Source organism: Pagrus major, chromosome 4, assembly GCF_040436345.1.
Source record: "Pagrus major chromosome 4, Pma_NU_1.0".
Taxonomy (NCBI): Eukaryota; Metazoa; Chordata; class Actinopteri; order Spariformes; family Sparidae; genus Pagrus; species Pagrus major.
The window spans coordinates 511,149-527,300 of NC_133218.1; the positions used below are offsets into that span (position 1 = coordinate 511,149).

At 42.0% G+C, this 16,152-nt stretch overlaps 1 protein-coding gene across 1 annotated transcript in view; it reads right to left on the reverse strand.

Moving 5' to 3' along the window:
• Positions 1-4,617: 4,617 nt before the first annotated feature.
• Positions 4,618-16,152, reverse strand: part of efl1 (elongation factor like GTPase 1) — a 112,474-nt gene continuing 100,939 nt past the window's right edge. The window contains exon 16 of the mRNA XM_073464347.1: positions 4,618-4,916. Within this exon, the coding sequence (XP_073320448.1) occupies positions 4,684-4,916 (233 nt within the window). The 3' untranslated portion in view covers positions 4,618-4,683. The remainder of the gene's footprint in view (positions 4,917-16,152) is intronic.

Consider the following 16,152-nt stretch of genomic DNA (forward strand, 5'->3'; position numbering starts at 1 on the left):
CTGGATATTGGACTTCCTCACAAGCACACCCCAGACAGTTCTGATTGGCAGTAACATCTCCTCTACGTTAGTATTCAACACCGGAGCACCCCAGGGCTGTGTGCTCAGCCCCCTCCTGTTCTCACTGCACACCCATGACTGCACTCCCAGACATCAGAACTCTATTGCGAAGTACGAGGATGACACCACCATCATCGGCCACATTATAAACACAGGTGCACAGAGAACAATCTACTGCTCGTCATCAACACCAAGTAGCTTTTGTTGGTCATTAATTTCAGAAAAAAGGAGGCAAAGACACATCCACCAGTCAACATCAGCGGTGCGGAGGTGGAGCAGGTGAACAGTTATAGGGTCCTTGGAATTACCATCACTGAGAACCTATCTTGGTCACACATCACCACCCTGGTTAAAAATAAATGCACAGAAAAGGCTCTTCTTCCGATGGAAACTGAGGAAGACTAAATTCCGGAGCAAGATTCTGGTCAACTTTTACAGAGGAGCAATAGAAAGCATCCTGACTGGAAACATCACAAACTGGTACCCATCTCCAGGGCATCAGTGACCTCGGTGAAGTGAGATGTCTGCACAGAGCCCAAAGGATACTAAAAGAAGACACTCACCCCAGCCACAGACTATTTACCCTGCTGCCATCTGGCAAAAGATACATAAGTATCCACTGCCATACCACATACTACAGAGCAGCTTCATTCCCCAGGCTGTGAGACCCCTGAACTCATCCTCAACAACACTCAACATTCCATAAAATAGATGTAGCAAGACTCAAGGACTCTAACATTATTTCGTTTTTTAAACCCTTGTTTAAAAATGTACCTTATACCTTTAAATCACAACTCTGATCAACACACAAATGAAATTTAAAAAAATTCATAAACAGAACAATTCAATGTGAACGTGGGTTTAATGCAAGTTAATAATCTAATCACATATACATAACAATTTGCAAACTTGCATATCTTACAAAACACGCAAATGTATGCAGTTACAATTTCCCTTCATTGATGTGATATAAAATATGTTCCAATGTTGTGTTGAAGTTTGTTCCCCAGTCAAATAAAGTTGCACTCCTGTTAAAAATTGTTTCTTCTTGCTTAAGGTCAGTAGATGGCACACATGTTATTGAGAAACATATTTTAACACAACACCAGATAAAATAGGTCAAATAAACTCCTTTGTCTTATCAGTTCTCATTACTTTTCTGATTGTAAATACTTTATCACGATCAGTGATCAGTCTCAGCCTTTTGTGGCTCTCCTCTCTTTATTGACAGTTTCAGAGGCAGACAAGTGGAGCAGCCATTCACTTCCACTCCTCACTCATGCCATCTATTGGCTGTGTTTATGCTGCCAGCATGCCTGTACCACATGGCTCAGACAAAGAATGAGGGCAGGTAGCCAGCAGTTCTCGTATTGAACAATAGAGGTTAGCTCCCTCTCACAGTGAGATGGTTATTATGGCTGACCGCTTTGAGATGTCTGTGAGATGGGACCAGGTCACAGCTGTACAGAGGTGTAACAATAAAGGTGAGTAGGGAATGTAGTGAGCTGCCACGGGAACCCCCCCCCCCCCACACACACACACACACACACACCTGGATGTTTATTTAGGCCAGTGACTTTCTAACTTTACACTGCTCAGAGCTGACCCACCTACAGCCTGCCTCTGGAGTTTCCCCCCACTGAGCAGCAGAGGGTTAACAGAGGAGCACTTTCTGACAGACAAGACTGGAGACATCTGACTCAATCCCTACCGCTGCCATTATCATGTACATGTGGCGGGGTGGGTGGGGTGTAGGGTTGGTTAAATTGGACACGAGCCACCAACACAAAGCGTTGGTATTAGACTACCTGAGAATGACACTGAAAAATCAAAATCAGAAACACACATCTATCTTCATAATCACTTAAAACGTTTTCTTTCATTGTGTTGCTTTAATTGTCCACCTTAATGCACACACTGGCTGGTCTCGCCTATCTGCTTCGCTCTTCTTAAATGTGTCTGCTCTGTTGACTTGCTTCATGTATGTTTTACAAAATTGGCCACAAAGATTTTGGATTATTTTCACTCTTATTTTCACTCTTTTCACACGAAGGAAGATATATATTGGGTAACGCAATATAGCTTAAACATATTGCAATATTATAATATGTATTCCCAAAAACAACACCAGACACTTTAATAAGCATAATGCCCTAAGTAAGGCTGCACCTAACAATTATTTTTTATTGATTAATCTATTGATTATTTTTTCGACTAATCTAACTATTTTTTTTTTATTACTTGATAAATATAATCAGAATCAGAAATACTTTAGTAGTACTTTAGGAAATTGTTTAGTGTTACAGCTGCTCCCATTCAAAGTTCAGAATATGCTGAAATAATAATAATAATAATAATAGTAATAACAACAATAATAATAATAACAATAATATCAATATCAACAAAAACAAAACAAAAATACAAGAAATGTACATATATACAGAGCACACTCAGAGCGAGGAATTAAACAGTTTGATAGCCACAGGCAGGAATGATTTCCTGTGGCGCTCTGTGGTGCATCTTGGTGGGATCAGTCTAGTGCTGAATGACTGAATTGAATAACAACAATTTTACCCCAAATAATATTTTAAAACTTGTCATTTATATTTCAATTATTTCTTTTTATTTATAACAACTTCAATCATCAACAAACAAATATGACAAAGTATGCACTGCAGGGCATTATTCCCCAACAAAAAATAACCCGGTTTTAACTGGTAATCTGTGTAATCCTAATATATATTACATTTGGCTGGGGACAAAAAGTAAACAGGACTTATATTCACATTGGACCCGGGTTGTGGTGAAAAAGGACGTTTTCCCATTTATTTTAATGAGGGTAGTCCGTTTTTGCTGCGGCGGTGTGTGCTGCAGGGGGTTCTGCAAAAAACACAGCCAGCTGTGGTGGAAAAGTTGAAGCCGACTCAACTTTGGAGAAATGCAGCCTGACGTCACATTGCAGTAGCCAATCACGTAAGTGATCAGGAGGGCATGTTATTTAGCATAGATAAATACTACAGAGGGAACACAACAGACATTTCTCTATGAAGCATTAAGTTTCACTTTCACTTCGGTGAATTGTTTTGTCCCCCAGCTTTAAACACAGCAATGATCTGCCTCATCCTGGATGTTTACTGTTATTTTTAATCTGTCGATGAGGACAAATAGTCACTAGTAAGACCAGCATGCCAGTAGCATAACAACATAGCAGCTTCGTCTTTGGGCAAACTGATCAGCGGGGGTCCCCAACACGTCACACATCACACGTCACTTCCACAACGCCGCACCAACCTGCCGCGTTTCGCTGCACCACCTGATCCAATTTGAATTCAGCTGCCCCGGGATGCTTCTGCTTCAAGTGCTCGGGCATGGCGGTAGTACTGCTTACACCCTCCACGCACATTATGTAAATTGATTACGATGATTACGTTGAGGCGTCGCACCAGCCCTAGCCCTGAGTCACAAAATGTCTGTCAGCATAACTGACACATTATGCAGTGGACTGTGAGCCGTATTTTCCCTGTCGGGAAACATACTGATGTATGGCTGTCGTAGCTGCAGTGTCCTGAGCTCGTTACGAGCCTAGAGACATTTTTGAGGCGAAGAGCAGCTCCGGAGTGACGCCGACAGGAGCAGCAGAAGACCAGGAGAGAGGCTGAAGATGTGTGAAGTGTGTTGTGAAAAGGTCGGAATGTTATACAGCTCAAACACCGCTGACCATTACCTGAGCTACTGTGTGAGTGAAGCATAGGCAACGCAAACAACGAAGCCAACCAATCAGAGACGGAGTTGGGCAGGTCTTATTAGAACTGGGACCCATAATAACAGGAGGCTGTCCTCTTGATTGCTCCCTCTGCTGTTCAAACAGAACATCTCTCATCTCATTATCTACCGCTTTTTCCGTGAGATTCGCGGAAGGGGGGTTGTGGTGGTTACTGGAGCCAATCCCAGTTTCTCTATGGGCACCCCTGGACGAGTCGCCAGCTCATCACAGGGCCCTTTCTGTGGCAGAGACCGCTCCTGCACATCAGGAGCAATTTTTGGGGTTCAGTATCTTGCTCATACTTCGACATGTGGCTCAGTTCCGCCCAGGGGAGCCAGGATTCGGACCAGCGACCTTCTGATCACTAGTCACCTGCTCTACCCACTGAGCTACAGCCACCCCCACTGAGCTACAGCTGCCCCTCAAACAGAACAATACAATGAAAACGAGAGATAGTAGAAAGCATTTATATTGATATCCTTTGTTAGATTCATAAACTTTATGAGCAAAATAACCATGTGATATGTTGGTAGATGTAATCACAGTCTCACAATGGAATTTTTAATTTTTATCATGATATTGCGAAACCTAAAGGTTGTCAGAGTTTTTCATGTCACACACCATTTAAAAGACAGACATACTGTAAACATTATGACAAACTATGGGAATCATATGGGAGGAAGTACGGAGAGTTGGAACTCTGTAGGTGAAGAAATGATGTTGAGTGGCTGTAAAGGTTTTAAATGAAGCGGAATCCCTTTTCTTTTCTTTTCCTTTCCTCTCTCCACCTCTTTCTTCCTAGCTAAATTTTTGCTCAAATAGACTGGTAAATGTGAGTTTCAAAGACCTGATTCTCAAATCTACGTTGGCCAGAATGAGAGAAACAGTGGAAAGGAGTTTGAGACAGAGTGAGAGGGACAGTGAAGAATAGAGTACTGAAAGAGAAAAAAGGACAGAGTAAGAGGGGACGTGAGGGAGGAGGTGGTCAATACATTTCCGAGGGGAGAGTGGAGGACTGATGAGGTGGAGAACGTTTCATGTCTGTGGGATCCCAGCAGGGCTCGGCTGGGACTGGAAACTGTGTCAAGGACAACTGAGGAAGAGACGGATGAGTCAGGAGCATCAGAAAACTACAACACACACACACACACACACACACGCACACACACACACACACACACTATGTAGCAATGGTGCTATAATTCAATATTAGTTCACATGAAAATCAATTCATCACCTCATTACAAATACACCGTTAAAAAAAATTAAGGGAACACTTAAATCATACATCAGATCTTGATGAATGAATTATTCAAATTGAAAATCTTTACTGATGTACATTGTATAATTTGTTGAGAGCAAAATGAGGAACGGTCAATGGAAACCAAAATCATCTTAGACTTGAAGGCGAGAGAGAGAAACAATATATATATATTTTTAAACAGACCTGCTGTTGTTGTAAGGAAAATGTAACAGCTGGTTTTAAATAACACAGGACGTACTTAAATTAGTACTGAAATTAAGGTTGTTTAAATATGCGGTATTCTGATTCAAAACATCCAAACTGATGGAACAGCCATCAGGAGCAATTTGGGGTTCAGTACCTTGCCAAAGTACACTTAAGACATGCAGCCAGAGACAGGACGTGAACCACCTACCCTGCGTTTGGTGGGCGACCCACTCTACCTCCAGAGCCACAGCCCCCCAGAGTGTTTATAGAACTTTACAAACACTTTTGGCAATGTGTATCTTCTCTTATCTGAAGACTGGTCAATGAAATCAAATCACCAGGACCACATCTACAGACATGATATCAATATCACTTGCTTAACCTTATAATACGAACCAGTATGCACATCTATACACACACAGACACATCCTCACCCCGGTAACATCTTCTGTCAACTGCTGGTGACATCAGTGCACCACTTCCACGTTTAACTTTTAGTTTTAGTTCATGGGAAAATACAGGTTCCAGGTTGTTAAAATCCTGTAGCAGAAATGAGCCAAATGTATGTAAGAATGTACTGTCAAGCTCAACTTTAAGCCAACAAAGTGATCAGAATGACAGAAAGCTTGAATATCTCCAGTTACCAACAACTGAGTATCACAATCAGTACTCTGTTGATGAAGTCCCTGTGACAGGGCCGACAACTGTCCAATGAGTGGACATGGGGTTGAGACTGTTTTGATTACTGCTCTTTTCAAGGTCATCAGTAGACTTTCAAGCTCAAAATATATTAAACTATGTCTGCAGGTGTGAGATACAATATATAAATAATAGTTTGTTGAAACCTGAATGTATAATGTAGAGTAGCAGTTTACCCCTGCTACAGTCTTTATGCTAAGCTAGGCTGAACATATCTGATTAAGATGGAAAAAATATTAAATTTACACTGATCTGATTGTTGGTTTTTCCATTGGTTTTTATCATACTTATAAAATAAATAGAAATGTCTGAGTCTGAATATAAGTGAGACAGCAAAACAATTTCAAAGTTTTATGCAACCAGGCTAAACATGCCCCAAAGATAAACATCATTTTTTATCTTTGAATGCCACAATTCAATTTAAAGATTTAAAGCAAAACTACCATTCGCAGTGATGGAATACAGGGATGTGCTCTACAGAGACATTCTCCTGTCTGAAGTAGAACTACTAGAAATAGTGTCATTATTCATGATCTGATCTGTGCTGCACTGAGATGAACCCAGCTGGCCTCTGCCATCACCCCTATGTGGTTGACATCAGTATAAGCATTCAATTGGTGTGTTCTGCTAAAGATCTGGGTCGCTAGTCACCGCTGGCACGCAGAAAGAGAAGCCTAATGCAAAACAAATGTTTTCATAAAGTCGCCCAGTGTTGAATCAGCATCATTCATTTCACTCAGACTCCTTTTTTCCTCCCCTGCCTCTGACTTGGATGACTCTGACTATAGCTGCGTCTCCTCAGACAGCTGCTTCACATAAGGCCCTGATGATGAGAGTTTGATGTTGCCCACGTCTTTAACCCCTGTGACAAACTGCTGGCCTGACTAAGCTCACCATCAAACACCACTGAGCTGGTTGTGTACTCTCCCTCAGCTGCAATCATAGATAAATCCCAATGCTGGCTGAGTGTATGGTACTAAACGAACACACTGAAGAGAATTAAACAAAGGACTTTTGTGAACGTAGTCTCGGAGTTTCCATGGCTCGCAGTGTGTACGTCCCAATAGCCATTCTGACTTTTAGAGGGAAATATTAAACCAAACTAAATAATATTAAAAAAAATACTCTGGTATCTACGTACTGCTCTACTGCCCTCTATAGTGCAGTTTAAGGTGGGTTTTTACATTACAGATCGGTAATAATATGGTAATAGTGAGGTAATTGTTTGACAATTCAGCTTTACCATGCAATGAAGTGTAGTGATCGATTAACTAGTGGACAATCTGCCCGTGCTCTACCCCTCCCATCTACTGACATTTGTACATGCTCTGCAGAGAGAGAGAGTTGCTGGTATTACACCCCTCCTGTAAACACACTGACTGTGTATGACCTCTCTGGAATATTATAGGCCTACTTATGCCGTTGTTTCACACAAGTTTATAAGTGCACCTGGTTGTTGCAAAGTCATTCAGTACGACGTTGGCTTTGATAGGTTACACAATTAATGACAAGTGTCCTCCACACAGCTCACCTGCTGCTCTGAAAGTGGTTTAGGGGGTGGAAAAATCAAAAATACAAGGTATGTTTTTTTGGGCAACTTTACAAAACATAATGCTGACAAAGAAAGTCAACAGAGCAGACTCATACTGGGAGAGAGAAACAGAAAGACGAGACAAGCCAGCGTGAGTGCATTAAGGTGGGCAATTGAAGCACCATCTATCTTGTAGACTTTTCGAGCCATTCTGAAAAGGATAGTTGATTTTTGAGTCTCATGCAGGTCGTCAAATATGACTGTATACTTTAGCATTACACTGTTATGAGACCAGACAAACCGTTCAACTTCCAATGATCATCTAAAAGACTAGATGAATCAGTCGTAACCATGATATGATCATTTATGAGAGATTAAAATGAAAATTAGTGCTGGAGACATCTCAACATGAAGACTGACCTGATGTAGTGAAGCTTTTAGAGACAAAGTCTCTCAGTCAGTCTCCTTCTGGAGCCGTTATTGTGTGATGTGATGAGAGATAGAGAAAGACAGAGATCCTTGGAGATAAGTCAGCCATGGAAAATAAGAACAGCGACAAACAGCTCAGCTGTCCAACTTAATAACATGATTACTTTGTTATGCTTATTATTCTGCATGTGTAGAGTTGTAATTCCTCTTTAACAAGTTCCTGAAGGTCAATAAAGTTTTTTTTATTTATTTTTTATTTTTTTATGATGACTAACTAACTTTTTCTCACGACATATGAAGTTGTTAAATTTCCCCAGGCTTATGCCTGAAGACCTGGCATGAGCATGTAATGATTAGAATATATTCATTAAAGCAACACTTATTGGAAAATACCCTACTTTGGGACCATGTAGTAATAGTGTCCATTTGTTGTTTCAAAGCTTGAGTAGTTGATTTGAGCAGCACAACAAGCTAGAGCACAATTGTCATACATATTGTCACCTTATGAGGGTATTTTGTAAGAGTGATGTGCCTATTTACACATCCAGCAGAAGTCTGTACTACAAAGCAGGTTTTTGTGGCTAGCAAGGTAACTTCAGGGTTTACTCTGGGGTTTCAGCACTACAACAGTGGTTCACTTCTTATTGGGGTACATCACCATGGTAACTCATGCTGCACACCTAACCTGCTCTAGAGCTGTCAAAGTCTGAGATAACAGATCAACGCGTAATAAAGCACCGCATTCTGACTAATCAGTTTTCTGGAAAATAACATTACGGTTCATAGAAGGTCCCGTGGACCTAGGTACGCAGATCGTGAGAAATGTACTCCAAGCAATGTCAAAGACATTTCATTGTTCTTTCTTAGACTGATATCATCTTACAACAGAGAAAGCCTTGTACTTGTTATAAGGTATGAAAGTACCACTTTAAATTATGTTTTTATAGCCTATTTGTTTTTTATTTGCTCCTAAGCCCATGTGACATTACTGAGGATGCAGCTGAAATAATAAGACTGAAATTGTCACACACACACCGTAAGAATATATCTAAGCAATACATTAATTTAACAGACTACACAAATGTAATTGTACATTGTAAATCTACTGATGCCCCAATGATTGGCCTGTATTATTATGAGCCCATTAATTTACACGTTTATGATATTTTGCCAGCTGACCTTCCTGCATTTGACATCTAAAACTGTGTTGCTTTTAGCCTGGATTATGTGTTTAATTTCCTCCTATTTGTATAATATTATATTTTGCTCTTAGTTAATGAAATATACCAATCTGCTGCCAGTAGACTCCTATGTGTGTGACTGGTTATATGCTGCAAACATCCCCCCTTCTATGTGAATGAGCTTATGGTTAGATGTGGAAAACCTGGGCAGACTTATAACCAAGCTGATAACCACCTGAATGTGACCGCTTGGCATGATTGTGATTGTAAGAGTGAGTGAAGCCAGATAACAGAAACATATCCTGAGTATGTTAAACTGGCTTCATAGTACAGGCGTCTGATGCCGCCAGATGGGTTGTTACACAGAATCATCTGAGAAAGCACTGCTATAAACCGTTTGCATTTTCAAAAACTACTTGGCAGGTGATTGAAGGAACCATCTGTATACCACCATGGGCTAACTCCAACCAATCAGATCAATAGTAGAGGAGTGCTACCAACAACGGAGCCAGAACATCCTTCGGTGCCGTTCTTTCTCTTCTTTCAATTAAATATATGCTTCAGCTTTGACATAACTGATGCTATAGCAGCTACGCTAACCCCTTGAGAAGCCATAAGTGTTGTTTTCAAATGAACAACAATGGCTTCTCTCCCTGGTTATCATACCTAAACCACGCCCACAGCAGCTAGGAGTGGCTCATAGAATGCTGATTGGTTCAACCAAGACATGTTCAGCCACAGGCACATAGCTTGAACCCTGGCAGGATGGATGTGATCTCGTGAATCCAGCAGCCACGCAAGGTAAGACACAGAACAACATTTGGTGTTGTGTTGCTGGCCTGATGAATGTAAATTCAATATTCACTCTCCTTTAAGCTCTATGTTGGTCTCCACCAACTCTTTAGCTGCTAAATTCTCCACTATGCTCATCAGGTACTGTCTTGATTTGTCTGACAGCTGTTTGGTGTTAGGCAGTAAATGTACATGTACAGTGGCTTTATCAGAGTCTTACTGAAAACTGAATCTGCCTGCTCCTGCAGTAAACAAGGTTGATGAGAGCAGAATTGCACGCCGGGAAAACCAAAACGACTTGCTAAAAGACGTAAAAAAGCTCAGCATCAATGTCTGGTAATCATATTGTGTGGGTTTGTCTTCATGAGTGATTCCTTTAACATTATACAAAGTCATTTTATCCATTGATCCATAAAAAAATAAAAAATAAAACCACTGTTTAGTACTTTGGTGCTATCTGGTGGCAGTATCAATAATAACACAGTGGACTGTAGTAATGTATGTCACTATCCCAAAGATCCTTTGTGGAGCTGAAACATCATGTTTTTCATTTTCTAAAATTTGAAGCTACAGAAAGGAGTTTTGAGTCACTTATGTATATGAATATGCATGTAACTCAGCTTCAACAATAACAACAACAACAAAAAAAAAACATCCTCACCCTTGCTGCATTAAAAGATCAGTGAAAATCCTTTATTAAGCCCACCCTTACCAACCTGTTTCCTAATGTTCAATGACACCTGGCACTCACCAGGGGTTGAAAACCTTCTCCAGTTAATGATTGAGGCTGCAGAGACACACACACAAAGACAAACATAGTGCTTTGTCATGCAGTTTGCGCAGTGTGCAATCATGTGGTTAACTCAAAAATGATGTTTCTGACATCAAACACTGCTTTGTGTGAGAAAGTTGTGTGTAGTTCTTTCCCTCTCCGATTACTTGCTCCAGCCGTCAGATAATAATGGGGATCTAATCAAGGCCAAGCCTGGTGGGGTTTACACACTGGTGCTCCAACTCCTTCCCTGCCCGCAGTCCACTAACAGGACAGGACTGATGGCTCCCACATGGAACATGTGTGTCCCAGCAGACACACAGAGAAAGACTGGATGTGCAGAAATTGTTTGCACAATGCCTGCCACTAGCTCATCTTTCTCCTTAATCATCAAACTTCTTAGTGAAATGCACTGAGGGTCCTGAGGAAACAAGCTGTGTCTTACTTCATCATTACTAACCATCACAGTTAGAAAGAGAGAAAAAGAGAAATTCATTCATTCACCGAGTGTTTCACAGAATCATTTTTGCCCATTCCAGGAATTTCTGGTAAGTTTTTCCTTATCTGAATCGAGGGACTAAGGATAGAGGGTGATGTATGCTGTGTAGACTGTAAAGCCCCTTGAGGCAAATTTATTATTAGTGTTACTGGGCTTTAAAAATAAAACTGACTTGACTTGAGATAATGTCAGAAATGTTAATCTTCAGCCACACTACAAGATCTGCAAGACTGAATGCTAATGTCAGCATGCTAACCTGATCACAATGAGAATGTTAAAATACGAAATACTTAAGTACTAAAACACAAAGCTGGGGCTGATGGGTCATTAGTTAATTGCAGGTACTTGGTCGTAAATGAAAGAACTGGACAAAATCAAATTTGACCTGATGATGGTGCTTGAATAAATCTCAGACGATCACCAGCATTATGAGGATACATCATCTGGATATCATGAATATCTGAATATCAAATTTTGTGCCAATCTATTTAGTAGATGTTCAGATGCAGTATTCCAGTTAAAAAGGCCATATTATGCTTTTCAAGTTTTCCTTGTGTCCTCTACACGCCTGTCTCTCCATGCCTGTGTTGGAATATATATACACTGAACAAAAATATAAACGCAACACTTTTGTTTTTGCTCCCATTTTTCAAGGATCTAAAACATTTTCTATATACACAAAAGAACCATTTCTGTCAAATATTGTTCACAAATCTGTCTAAATCTGTGTTAGTGAGCACTTCTCCTTTGCCGAGATAATCCATCCCACCTCACAGGTGTGGCATATCAAGATGCAGCATGAATATTGCACAGGTGTGCCTTAGGCTGGCCACAATAAAAGGCCACTCTGAAATGTGCAGTTTTGCTTTATTGGGGGGGTCTGGGGGGGGCAGAAAACCAGTCAGTATCTGGTGTGACCACAATTTGCCGCATAGAGTTGATCAGGTTGTTGATTGTGGCCTGTGGAATGTTGGTCCACTCCCCTTCAATGGCTGTGCGAAGTTGCTGGATATTGGCAGGAACTGGAACACGCTGTCGTATACGCCGATCCAGAGCATCCCAAACATGCTCAATGGGTGACATGTCCGGTGAGTATGCTGGCCATGCAAGAACTGGGATGTTTTCAGCTTCCAGGAATTGTGTACAGATTCTTGCAACATGGGGCCGTGCATTATCATGCTGCAACATGAGGTGATGGTCGTGGATGAATGGCACAACAATGGGCCTCAGGATCTCGTCACTGTATCTCTGTGCATTCACAATGCCATCAATAAAATGCACCTGTGTTCATTGTCCATAACATATGCCTGCCCATACCATAATCCCACCGCCACCATGGGCCACTCGATCCACAACGTTGACATCAGCAAACCGCTCACCCACACGACGCCGGGATTCATCCGTGAAGAGAACACCTCTCCAACGTGCCAGACGCCATCGAATGTGAGCATTTGCCCACTCAAGTCGGTTACGACGCCGAACTGCAGTCAGGTTGAGACCCCGATGAGGACGACGAGCATGCAGATGAGCTTCCCTGAGACGGTTTCTGACAGTTCGTGCAGAAATTCTTTGGTTATGCAAACCGATTGTTGGAGCAGCTGTCCGGGTGGCTGGTCTCAGACGATCTTGGAGGTGAACATGCTGGATGTGGAGGTCCTGGGCTGGTGTGGTTACACGTGGTCTGCGGTTGTGAGACCGGTTGGATGTACTGCCAAATTGTCTGAAACACCTTTGGAGACGGCTTATAGTAGAGAAATTAACATTCAAGTCAAGGGCAACAGCTCTGGTGGGCAAATGGTGGTCACACCAGATACTGACTGGTTTTCTGACCCCCCAGACCCCTAGTTGGGTCATTTATTGCAGTTCCGTGACCATGGAGAGCGAAGGTTCGTTTCTCACTGGATTTGTCATCTATAAAGGTTAAAAAATTAGCCGGGGTGCCCCTCACAAAAATGTGGGGAAATTTTGTGAGAGCCCTATATCCAAAATGGCTATCGTCAGCCAAGCTGGAAATTATCTTTTTAATGGTTTGGCCCACAGTGCTGCATAATACATGGTTTCTGAGACTAACTGGGTCAGGAAATTCATAAATGATGTAGAATTATTGATTTGACCTATTTTTTACCTTTAAATTCAAGATGGCTGCCAATTTTTGGCTCTTTAAATGTCAATTTTTCAAAATCGTCATAGAGCCTTAATATTAGGCTCAAATGAAAGCTCTGCTCATACTGAGTTTAGTTAAGGACAGTAAATTACAAGTAGGCCACGCAGAAGTTATCTCAGAGATCAAAAAGATCAAGGTTTGTGGTTTCCATTAGTTACCTTAACTTTGTTGATCAATTGGTCCCATCATTTCATTATGAACCGGAAAATAATTTAACCATTCTCAATAGCATAAAATATCTCTAAAGTTGTCTTCTGCCGTAATTCAACAAAGCATACCTCACTCCCAATCAGTCAACCCCACATCCAAGTGATGTGCGAACATGCGCTCTCTCTAGATGTTGTATCCTTTGTTCATTATTATTTATTTAGAAATCATTATTTATTTATGGATTCTATTTCATGATTTACATTCAGATAGCTTAAATATATCAGATAGATAATATTAAAATACAGAGTAAAAGTAAAGTTATTTCCATACATGATTTCAGTTGAGTTCAGTATGAGATGTTACACATTTAGACCACAAGGGGGCGTTCTGTTTGTTTACATGTCAGTTGAGAGGAGGTTAAAGTTCGAACCGTAGAAGAAGAAAAAGTCAGTTGGAAAACGTTGGAAGTCAGAGATTGTTTTACGTTCTGTTAGTCGTCGTTTTTATTGTACTGTGATAGTCTTTTTCATCAGTAAAACCCGAAACGACATCGAGAAGTCCTGCTTCGTTTTTTTCATAGAAGCTGCAACTAGTTCCCACATTTTTTGGTGCCGAAACCCGGGAAACGGGAGACTAACGAGTGAAGACGGGAACCGTTAGCCGATAGCTGCAACTAACCGACCAACGGCAGGAATCGGGACAATGACGGAGTGGCTACAGAGACTGAAACAAAGGCGAGGAGTTGTAAGAGCCTCCACGACGAAATTGCTGCGGGTTATCGAAGAGGAGACATCCAAGGACGATGTGAGTTGTGACCGCGTACGAGAGCTGCTGTACATGTTATCGGTGAAGGAAGCGAATCTCCTGGAGCTGGAAAAGGAGATCGAAGAGGAGATACCGATGGACGAGCTGGAGGCGGACATCGTCAAGACTGTGGATTACCAGGACAACCTTATCCTCTGGAAGGCTCGAGCCACGAGACTGATTGAAAGAGAAGGAGCCGCTGCGGGCGAACACATATCGCCGCGGCTGAGCAATGTGAGCGCCCACTCGAGCAGAATGACCAGCAGACCATCGGTAAAGTTGCCCAAGTTGTACATAAACAAATATGATGGAGAAATATCGATGTGGCAAGAATTCTGGGACCAGTTTCAGACTGCTATCCATGACAATATTGGGCTAAGCAAAACTGAAAAGCTTACTTACCTGAAGTCCTATTTGGTGGGTCCAGCAGCTAGAGCCATCGCGGGGTTAAAGATAACGGAGAGCAATTATGACGCTGCCATAGACATGCTCAAGGAGAGATTTGGAAGAAAGGACCTGATTGTGAGTGCACACATGTCTAAACTGTTGAGCTTGACACCAGTTAAAAGATCTTCAGACATTGTTGCTCTCAGAAGACTTTACGATGAGTGCGAGGTTCAGGTTAGAGGCTTGGAAGCAATGGGTGTAGTGTCAGACACATATGGAGGATTGCTATGCCCCATATTACTGCAGATGATCCCAGATGACCTTGCTCTTGCTTAGACACGTAAAATAGGTTCAGACCATGAACTGAAAGTTCCAGAGCTCATTGCCTTTATACAGCAGGAGGTTGAAAGCAGAGAGCGTGCCATGCACCTGAACAAAGCAGGAAGCCACAGCAAGGAGTCACAGTCCCCCAACCAGCACAGATACAAGCCTGATTCAGCGAGCGGAAAGTTCAGGAAGCCAAGTCTGCCATCATCTGCCATGCTCTACACCAGCAGCTCACAGTCCCCTCCAGGATGTATATTCTGTGACAGCACAAGTCATAAATCTGAACTGTGTACAGACAACACACTTAACCTGCGAAAGGAAAAGCTGAAGAGAATGGGACGGTGTTTCATATGCTTAGGACAGCGACACATGGCTAAATTCTGCAAAACCAAGGGAGTGTCACGGAGTGTGTGCGGACGGAGACACCACCCCACGATGTGTGACAAAGGTGAAACCAGTGAAACCCAGTGCAGCGCTCAAGAAACAACTGAGGCTGTCATTTCATCTGTGGCCCCACACACAGTAAAGACAAGCACAGCCAAGCAGAACACAGTTCTCCTGCAAACAGTAACAGCATTGGCAGAGGGAACAAAGGGGAAGAAGAAGGTACGTTGTCTGATGGATGGAGGAAGTCAACGGAGCTTCATCCTGGAGAAGCAGGCAAAGGCATTAGGATTACCTGTTGTGAGAAAAGAGACTTTAAAGCTCCACACCTTTGGCAGTGACACCCCAGTAACAATGGAATGAAATGTTGTGAAATTAATTCTGCAAAACATCTGTGACAAAGAGAAAACCCTTGAGATTGAGGCTGTTGAAACACCACAAGTTAGCTCTGCCATCATGCAGGTTCCAGGAGAGCAAATCCAGCAACAGTTAGAAAGAAGAGGACTGACATCAGCAGATGTCTCAGGCAGCACTGACCAGGAGCTGGAACTGTCCGTATTGATAGGTGCTGATGTCTACTGGAAAATGGTTTCTGGTAGAGTTGAGAGACTGTCAGACCCCTTAGTTGCCATAGAGACCATGTTTGGCTGGACAGTACAGGGCCCAGTGTCCATGTTAAGCATGAGTGAGACTTCATGCATGAAGAGCTGCACTGAGGAGACCATGCAGGTTTCAAACCAGCTACGCGCATTCTGGGAGA